The 10,136-nt window shown below is 47.3% G+C and overlaps 2 protein-coding genes across 6 annotated transcripts in view; both read left to right on the forward strand.

Moving 5' to 3' along the window:
- Positions 1-6,940: 6,940 nt before the first annotated feature.
- LOC119468208 (translation initiation factor IF-2-like) overlaps positions 6,941-10,136 on the forward strand; it is a 7,932-nt gene continuing 4,736 nt past the window's right edge. Inside the window, exon 1 of the mRNA XM_037731345.1 lies at positions 6,941-7,671. Coding sequence (XP_037587273.1) covers positions 6,972-7,667 — 696 coding nt within the window. The 5' untranslated portion in view covers positions 6,941-6,971 and the 3' untranslated portion in view covers positions 7,668-7,671. The remainder of the gene's footprint in view (positions 7,672-10,136) is intronic.
- Positions 7,291-10,136, forward strand: part of NIPA2 (NIPA magnesium transporter 2) — a 30,806-nt gene continuing 27,960 nt past the window's right edge. Inside the window, exons 1-2 of one of the 5 annotated variants that reach the window (XM_017508506.2) lie at positions 7,291-7,529; positions 8,278-8,413. The gene's annotated coding sequence lies outside the window, so the exon portion shown is untranslated. Of the gene's footprint in view, positions 7,530-7,632; positions 7,764-8,277; positions 8,414-10,136 lie in introns of those variants that run through there. The other 4 variants (XM_017508507.2, XM_017508508.2, XM_037731344.1 and 1 more) reach the window with 4 other exon arrangements.

Raw genomic sequence — 10,136 nt, forward strand, 5'->3', positions numbered from 1 at the left:
TAGTAGAGACGGGGTTTCACCATGTTGACCAGGATGGTCTCGATCTCTTGACCTCGTGATCCACCCGCCTCGGCCTCCCAAAGTGCTGGGATTACAGGCTTGATCCACCGCGCCCGGCCTTGTTGTTGTTTTTTGAGAGGCAGGGTCTCACTCAGGGCAGCCTCGAACTCCTGGGCTCAAGTGATCCTCCTGCATCAGCCTCCCAAGTAGCTAAGACTATAGGCATCTGCCACCACATGTGGGTAACTTTTAATTTTTTTTTTTTTTTTGTAGAGACAGGGTCTACTTATGTTGCCCAGACTGGTATCCTGTAAGTGATTTTATCAAATGAGAAAAAATGAGTAAGAAGATTTTTTTTCTTAGTCCCTATCCCAAAAGATATAATTATTCACACTTTGACTAAAGTGTACTTATACAGAAATCAGAAACAAACATTTTATGAAATCATCAAATGCATCTATGTATAAGTCTTTCCAGACAGGGTTTTGGGGCTGTGAAGTGTACTAATGTCAAATTCTGCTGTCATTCAACAAAAGCTCGCTTTGGTTGGTTACTGCTATGGAGCAGTTCATGCTGGCTGCTAGCCAAGCCTTCCCTGCAAGGGACTTGTCCTAGAATTTCTGTGTTGCTGAGTTACATCCGTCCCATCCATCTGATGACTCTTAGTTTTGACATTGTCAGCATGTTTGTTGTCATGTTAGTCACACTTACTTGTTCGCCATTAGTTTGAACCTCACATAATAATTTTTTTGTTTGTTTGTTTCTTGAGACAGTCTCACTCTGTTACCCAGGCTGGAGTGCAGTGGTGCAATCTCGGCTCACTGCAACCTCTGCCTCCTGGGTTCAAGTGATTCTCCTGCCTCAGCCTCCCGAGTAGCTGGGATTACAGGCTCCCGCCACCACACCTGGCTAATTTTTGTATTTTTAGTAGAGATGGAGTCAGGCTGATCTCAAACTCCTGACCTCATGATCTGCCCACCTTGGCCTCCCAAAGTACTGGGATTACAGGTGACAGCCACTGTACCTGGCACATGATAGTTTTAAAAAGGTTTTTAGTTGGAGAGGTGAGGCACAGACAAGAAACAGATATAAAAGATCTAGATGCCTCTCTGTTAGCAGTCCAGAGAGGACAGCATTCATTCCAGGCCAGGACATGAGAAGGAGTTGGGAATGGAACTGGATGGTGGCGGGCAGGACAGCAGTGGTGCCGGTGTGACGGTTCTAACGGGTTACATACCTTGTGACTTGAAACAATACATGCGTATCATCTTAAAAGTTCTGGAGGTTACAAGTTCCACACAGGCCTTCTGGGGCAAAAATCAAGGTGTGGACAGGATCGTGTCCTCTGGAGGCTCCTGGTGAGAGTCTCATCCCTGCTCTTTCAGTTTCTAGAGGCCGCCTTTGTATCTTGACTCATGGCTCCTTCCTCCATCTCTGAAGCCAGCAACGTCACGTCTCTCTGACCACTCGTCCATCATCACAGTCAGTCTCTGACTCTGACACTCCTGCCTCCATTTCGGAAGGACCTTTGTGACTGCTTTGGATCCAAATGGAGGATCCAGGGTCAGCTTCCCCTCTCAAGATTCTTAGTCACATCTGCTGCGTCCTTTTTGCCATATAAGGTGGCACAGTCACAGGTTTCAAGGGTGAGGACATAGATATCCTTGGGCATTCTGCCTACCGCCTTCCCTTACCACTTCACCAAATGTGGCAGTTCGTAACAGCCAACTCCTGGCTTTTAATGAGTATCGTACTGTTGTCCCTCAATTCACCTTGAGTTATTCCTATATTTCTCAGAAAGCTGCTTCTTGCTTACCCCCAACAAATGATGCCCTACTACATTTGTAGGTCATCGATGGCCTTGAATAAACTAAATAATACGAATTGAAAAGCATTTATGTAATACAAATGCTTTAAAATGGCAAGGAATACCACTATGCTATGCTGTTCTCATGCTTCTGTGGTAGCAAAACCAAAACATATGAAAGTAATTGGGAACAACTTATACATAAGAAAATTATTTGATGTCCTAATACATGTTTTTAAAAATAACTGTTTTTTTTTTTTTTTTTTTTTTTTGAGACGGAGTTTCGCTCTTGTTACCCAGGCTGGAGTGCAATGGCGCGATCTCGGCTCACCGCAACCTCCGCCTCCTGGGTTCAAGCAATTCTCCTGCCTCAGCCTCCTGAGTAGCTGGGATTACAGGCACGCACCACCATGCCCAGCTAATTTTTTGTAGTTTTAGTGGAGACGGGGTTTCACCATGTTGGCCAGGATGGTCTCGATCTCTTGACCTCGTGATCCACCCGCCTCGGCCTCCCAAAGTGCTGGGATTACAGGCTTGAGCCACCGCGCCCGGCCCCTAAAAATAACTGTTTTAAAGCTGTTGAAATCTTGTCATTGTTACAGAAGCATAGGCAAGACTTCTAGCTTCTGTGCTTCTGCAACAATGACAAGATTTCAACAGCTTTATTGGGTTGTAATTGACATAATAGACTGCACATATGTAAAATATATGATTTGGTAAGTTTTGGCAGGTGTCTTATGATGAAAACATTGCCACAAACAAAACGCTGAACATGATCATCACCCCAGTTTCTTTCTGACCCACTGCAATCCCTTTACCCTCCTTACTTCCTCCACCCCAGGCACACATTCATCTGCTTTCTGTCACTATAGTTTTAATTTCCCAGGCTTTTATATAAATGTGATCACTGAGTACACACTGTTTTTTTGGTCTGGCTTCTTTCACTTACATAACTATTTTGAGACTCAGCTATGTCAAGGCATGTATCAACAGTTCATTCCCGCCACCTTTTTTTTTTTTTTTGACAAGTTTTGCTCTTGTCACCCAGGCTGGTGTGTGATGGTGCCATCTCAGCTCACTGCCACCTCTGCTTCCTGGGTTTAAGCAATTCTCCTGCCTCAGCCTCCTGAGTAGTTGGAATTACAGGCACATGTCACCACGCCCGGCTAATTTTTGTATTTTTAGTAGAGATGAGGTTTCACCATGTTGGCCAGCTGGTCTCAAACTCCCGACCTCAGGTGATCCACCTGCTTCATTCTCCCAAAGTCTGGGATTACAGGCGTGAGCCACTGCGCCCGGCCAGTTCATTCCCTATTATGGCTGAGTAGTGTTCTATCATATAGATATACCACAGTTTCTTCATCCTGTTGACGGACATTTGGGTTGTTTTCAGAGTTTTGGCTATTACAAATAAAGTTGCTATGGAATATTCATTTACACGTATTTTTATGGACACATGCTTTCATTTCTGTTGAGTAAAAACCTAGGAGTAGAACTGCTGGGTCATATGATTGGTGTATGTTTAACTTTTTTCTTTTTTGAGGCAGAGTCTTGTTCTGTGACCCAGGCTGGAGTGCAGTGGTGCAATTTCAGCTCACTGCAACATCCGCCTCCTGGGTTTAAATGATTCTCTTGCTTCAGCCTCCCGAGTAGCTGGGATTACAGGCATATGCCATCAAATCTGGCTAATTTTTGTATTTTTAGCAGAGACGGGGTTTCACCATGTTGAACAGGCTGATCTGGAACTCCTGACCACGTGATCTGCCCACCCCAGCCTCCCAAAGTGCTGGGATTACCGGCGTGAGCCACTGTGCCTGGCCTTGCATGTTTACCTTTTTAAGAAACTGTCAACCTATTTTCCAAGGAAAGTGTACCATTTTCCAATTCCACCAGTAGTGTTTGAGAAAGAATTAGGGTTTTTATTTATTTATTTTTAATTTTTTTCTTTTTTTTATCTTTCAAGAAAGATGTTAAGAAAGGAATTACAGGCCAGGCGCGGTGGCTCAAGCCTGTAATCCCAGCAATTTGGGAGGCCGAGGCGGGTGGATCACGAGGTCAAGAGATCGAGACCATCCTGGTCAACACGGTGAAACCCCGTCTCTACTAAAAATACAAAACATTAGCTGGGCATGGTGGTGCGTGCCTGTAATCCCAGCTACGCAGGAAGCTGAGGCAGGAGAATTGCCTGAACCCAGGAGGCGGAGGTTGCGGTGAGCCAAGATCGCGCCATTGCACTCCAGCCTGGGTAACGAGAGCAAAACTCCGTCCCAAAAAAAAAAAAAAAGAAAGGAATTACAGTTTTAAAACTTTAGAAGTATCTCATGATGACTGCTTGAACACTCAGCATATGCAAGATATACAACATCATGGGCTGGCGAAGTTATGTGGGCACGTGAGGAGCAGGCAGCATATGAACAAGGTATATATACACTAATAAAGACAATGCACTCTGCAGTGTGGCAGGAGGTGCTGGGTGGGAGGTCCAGATAATGAATGTGGAAGGAGGCTATGGGCTGCCATAAGGACAGAAAGCTGATTAGACGAGGTGGCACTCCAGCTGACAGAAAGGAGCAATAAGCAAATTCATTCGTTTGGTTAAATGAACATATCGACACCTAAGCACTCCTGTTCATAAGAACCAACCACTGCTTTATTACTCATCTGCCTCCTAGAGCTGCAGTCCCCAGACTTTTTGGTACCAAGGACTGGTTTTATAGATGTTATAAGTAAAATTTTCAGTGCCACAAAAGAAGTAGTACTCAAATATCAATTTCCTCAGCAAGGCAATTTACTTCTATAGAAGGGTGCTGCTCATGGAACAATGGCGAGTGCCACCTGGATGAGGGAGGGGAAGGGGTACTTGTGCCTGACGGAGGTCGCCTTACTGCTGTGTCATTCCCCTATTGGCTGAGGTTAGACCACACAGTCTAGTCTAATTCTGATTGGCTATTTTAAAGGCCGCCAGGGTACACGCCAAAATGGTGGGGTGAGTAGTTTGGTGGGAAGGACAGTTACCGCAGGTCAGAGCAGGTAGCCAGGGGTCAAACTAGGTGACAGGAGCAGGGACCAGGATGAGTCAGGATGGAGCAGGGGACCGGGGGAACAGATGTGAACTACCGATTAGAACTGGTGGAAAAGGTTGTTTACTGAAACTACAAAGAAGGTAAACTTTAAAAAGGAGAATTAAAGAATAAGAGAGCTGAACATACTGACAAACTGATTCTTTGAAGGGAAACTTGCGGTTCACTATATCTAACATAGAAGACAATTTTTCTACAGACGCATGGGGGGGCGAGTGAGGAGCATGTTTTTGGGAAGAAAGCGTCCCACCTCAGATCATCAGGCATTGTTTAGATTCTCAGAAGGAATGCGCAACCTAGCTCCCTCACGTGCACAGCTCACAGTAGAGTCCACACTCCTATGAGAATCTAATGCTGCCACTGATCTGATGGGAGGAGGAGCTCTGGTGGCAGTGAGAACAGTGGGGAGCGACTGTAAACACAGATGAAGCTTAACTTGCCTGCATGCTGCTCACTTCCTGTGTGATCCGGTTCCTAACAGGCCTCCGACCCATACTGGTCCGTGGCTAAGGGGTTTGGGGACCGCTGTCCTAGAGGTGTTTGTTGGCATCTGTCTCAGTTAGTTACTGCTACATACCGATTCACCCCAAAATGAGTGACTTAAGACAATAATCATTGATTCTTCCTCACGTGTTTGTGGGTTAAGGGGGCAGTTTTGCTGACTTGCACTACCTTGGCTCAGTGGCTGATCTCAGTGCTAGTCAGCCAGCATTTAGCTGAATGGCTCTGCTGCTTGCCTTGCTCCATGTGGTCCCCTCCTCCAGCAGGCTAGTCCAGGCATCATAATTTAGGCAGGAACTGCCACATTTTCTTGGCCAAAGCCAGTCCGAAGGCCAGTACAGATTCAGGAAATAGAGTGGAGCTGCAAAGTCACTGAAAATGTGCAGGGAATTGGAGCCGTTTTCCATCAATCTACCACATCACTTGAGACCAGACTGTCAACCATCTTTCAATATCCAATGCAATTCCTTATCTGACAGTGTCATCTAGCTAGAACGTAGCTGAGACCAAAGAAAGCAATAGGTCCTCTGAGCCAGTTCTAAGATGTATGGCTGTCTGAATGGCAGGCTCATGACGGATTACAACCTTTAAACTTGGTGGCTCAGGCCTGTAGTCCCAGCACTTTGGGAGGCCGAGGCGGGCAGATCACGAGGTCAGGAGTTTGATACCGGCCTGACCAATGCGGTGAAACCTTTTCTCTACTAAAAATACAGAAATTAGGCGGGCATGGTGATGCATCCCAGCTACTGAAGAGGCTAAAGCAGGTGAATCGCTTGAACCCGGGAGGCAGAGGGTGCCGTGAGCCGAGATTGTGTCACTGCACTCCAGCCTGGGCAACCAAGCCAGTGTCTCAAAAAAAAAAAAAAAAAAAAAAAAAAAAAAAAAAAAAAAAAAAAAAAAAAAAAAAAAGAATTAGAAGCTGAACCAGAGTGGTCAGGGGCTGAGCATACAGTCTAGAACACAACAGTCCAATAGGATTAGAGCCTGAAAGGGACAGACGGTATTTGGTGTTTTGTTTCAATAAGTGTACAATTCATTTTACGAAGATCCTCGCCCCAAATGACTTCAATTTCATATGATAGTGTTTTGCGTCCCGTCACCACCTGGAACGACCTCCCTAAGGGACCGCTGCACCGGCAACCAAAGCAGCACTGATTTCCTAGGAGGCCTCACTCCAGGGGCTGCTGTGCCGGCCTCTTGCGAACGAGCCGTCTCTGACTTCCGCGGAAACCCCGTCGGCGGGTCCTGGGAACCGTCCGCTTTCCGGGAGGAGCCGAGGCAGGACAGCCTAGCGGCCGGTTTCCTACGCAGCCCACGGAACACACGTCTCTTCTCGGAATCCGTTCTCGGGCTCCAGCAGCGCCGCGCCCGCGTCTCCGGGAGCCGGTCGGACAGGAAGGCCCCGCGGCGGCCGAGGGGGGCAGCCGTGTGGGCCCCGAGGCGGGCAGCCGTGTGGGCCCCGCCCTTGCCCCGCCTCTTGCCCTCTTCCGGGCGCCGTTCCCCCACGGCATTGCCCGGGGACACCCATGAAACGCATCCTCACACGGTGACTGCCCCGGGAACGCTCATTTTAAATCAACGCCATGCGGGACGTGGATTTTCCACTCCTGACCGGCCCACGCCACCCGGCGAAATACTGTGCTGCCTACGACCCTTCCAGCTTCGTCCATCGCCAGGTCCTGGCCCGAGCCCGGTGCCCCGCTGCGCCCCGCCCCCGCGCCCATCCCCGGCCCGCGCCCATCCCCGCCCCGCGCCCTTCTCGGGCTCACAGCGCCTCAGCGCACTGGGGTCTTCTGAAGGAACCGGAACTCGGCGGGAAAGCGCACCGGGGCGGGGCCTCTGCGTGCGGCACTGCGCGTGCGCGCGCGACCTCTCGCGTCATTTGGCCGCGCCCAGGTTTTACGGCACCGGCCGTAGGTCCAGGAAGCGCTGGTGACGGGGGACCGGAGGTTGTCCTTGGCAGGTTTTCCTCGGCGCTTCTCCATGGAGGAGGCGGTACGCACGGCTGCACCCCCGAATGCTCGCACCTGTCACTGGACGGCGACGAAAGCGGTGGCCGCGCGAGCGCAGGACTGGGCGGCCTGTGTGGGGGTGTGAGCCGCGGCGCCCCGGGCAGCAGCGCGGCCGGCCTGCGGACCAGGGTGAGGTCGCCACGCCTTCCTTTCGGGCGAGCGCCGGGGGCTGACCTGCGGGCGAGCCTGCCCGCCTGGAGTCCGAGAGGGGCTCTTCAGGCAACTTTCCTTTCCGGTGTTCTGAGTCGGAAGCGGTTTTCCGGGTAATCCGTCGTGGAGCGGACTGCCGTTCGGCCCCGCGGAAGCCTGGCTGGCTGGCCGTGTCGGGGTCGCGTGTTCGCTGAGATAGTTTCGTTTGTCTCGGTGAGTGTTAGAAGGCGGCTCCAGCTGCTGTGGGGATCATAACTGGTAGTTAAACGGACCTTGGAAGTCTGCTGTAACGTTCTGAGCCTGGCTGTTGTAGCTTCCTAACTTTTATGAAATCACGGAATCCTGTTTTCCTCACTAAGAACTCTTGTGTGTTTAGTTTTGGGTTTGTGCCTCAGTTTCTTTTTTTTCTTTTAACTCCAGAATTTAAATACAAGCCTCTTTAATTTCTGTACTAGTTTGTCAGTTCGTTTAATACAGGACTGCACGTTAAGTTCTGCTTTTAGAAATTCTGCCATTTGCCCGGCTAATTCTTTTTTTTAATAAGGGGAAATATGAGAGTCGAGAGTTTCCATTCCAGTGAGCTGCCTGTCGAAGCAGTAGTTACGCTCGATTGAGTAGGTTTTTTGTTGATTGGCTAGCAAAATGAGTATGAAGGCTAGTAACCAAATTTAAAACGTACTCAGTAACTTTAGTCGTTTTGCCTGCTTCTGTCTTTTCTTCTTTCCAGGCTGGAGCTACTCGGCCAGGGTTTAAGACTTTAAATGGGAATAAAGGGTAGTATTTACGAGGAAATGAGAGTGAATAAGTCATCTCTAACCTCTTCCAGCCTTTTTTTCATAAGAGAGACCATATTAAACTTACATGTAAGTTAAAATTTTAATTTATAACTAATATTGTTGTCTAGTTAGAGTTGGAGATTTAGGTTCTGTAATATTTATAAGTACAGTACTGCTTTAAAAACTTTTTACCAAGTGAGAGGTTGGAAAAAATGAAAGCTAACTTTATGTATATATTTAATTTTTTTGAGACAGGGTCTTGCTCTGTCTCCAGGCTAGAGGGTGCGCTCTGGGCTCAGTGCAACTTCTGCTTCTCGGGCTCAAGGCATCCTTACACTTCATCCTCCCCAGTAGCTGGGACCACAGACATACGCTACCATGCCTCGCTAATTTTTGTTAATTTTTTTAGAGCCGGGGGTTTCACTGTGTTAAACAGTTTCGTCTCCAGCTCCTACTCTCTAGTAATTCAGCCACCTTGGCCTCCAAAGTGTGGGGATTACAGGCCTGAGCCACCGAGCCGGACCTAAGCTAACTTAAATTGCAGTGGAAACCAAGCAGTAAAGATTTAGTAAAGACTAAGAGCGCTGGATATATATTTTTTTTCTGAGAGGGAGACTTGCTCTGTCACCCAGGCTGGAGTGCAGTGGCACAATCTCGGCTCACTGCAACCTTGGCCTCTTGGGTTCAAGCATTTCCCCTGCCTCAGCCTCCCGAGTAGCTGGGGTTACAGGCTCCCATCACGTCACCCGGCTTATTTTTGTATTTTTAGTAGAGACAGGGTTTCCCCATGTTGGCCAAGATAGTCTGGAACTCCTGAACTCAGGTGATCCGCCTGCCTCTGCCCTCCAAAGTGCTGAGATTACAGGCCTGAGCCACTGCCTCTGACCTAAGAGCTCGGAAGTTTCAATGTAATATGGGCAGCTGGGAGTAGAAGTAAAGTCCCTTTCTGTGTGGTCCTCTTCATGTGACTCTTACCTCTGGGAGGTTTGGTTTCTTAGGTGTAAAGTGATCTTTCATCTCATTGTTGTGTAGACTAGAAATGACGCATGGAACAGTGCCTCGGTAGTCGGTGCTCAGTAAGTGGTAGCTGTTGTTAGGGAGAGATCATAATAAAAAGAATTTCACGTGTTTTCAGAATATTTCTAATATGTAAATACGGTTTCTTCATATTTAAAACGCATACTTTGAATATTACATTTTTTCCCCATAGAAGGTGTAATAAGCTTAAACTCTGATTTGGTTGCTTTACACTGTGATATTGAACAGAAAGATAAGACTTCCCTAGAGAATAAAAGGCAGGGTGGGAGTGGGAGAGGAAACGGGAGATTTAGGTCACAGGATACAAAGTAGCAGATATTCAGGATGTACACCTGGAGAACTGCGGTCAATAAAATTAGAGATTTTCCTTAAATGAGTGGATTTTAGCTGCTTTTGTCATAAAAAAGTATATGAAATGATAGGTATGTTGATTTCTTTTACTATAGTAACTTTGTTACTATCTGTATGTTTCCCATCCCATAAATCTCAAATATACACAATTTAAAAAGGTTTATCTGCTTTGTAGAATTAAAAGCACCCCTCAGAGCAGAGCATGCTTGGTCTTAAACATTTCTGCATATCTAACTGAATTTGTTTTATGTAAATAAACTTGAAATAGGACTATTTAAATAGTTCTATAAGGATTCCAGATGAAAATAAATTATGATCTGGCCAAATAAATGGGTTGGAGATCTGTTCCATGCCTTTTGTACTTGGTATGGCCCATAGGGCCTCACGTGATCTGACACTCACTTTTTTTTTTTTTTTTTTT

Source organism: Cebus imitator, unplaced genomic scaffold (assembly GCF_001604975.1).
Source record: "Cebus imitator isolate Cc_AM_T3 unplaced genomic scaffold, Cebus_imitator-1.0 Scaffold392, whole genome shotgun sequence".
NCBI lineage: Eukaryota > Metazoa > Chordata > Mammalia > Primates > Cebidae > Cebus > Cebus imitator.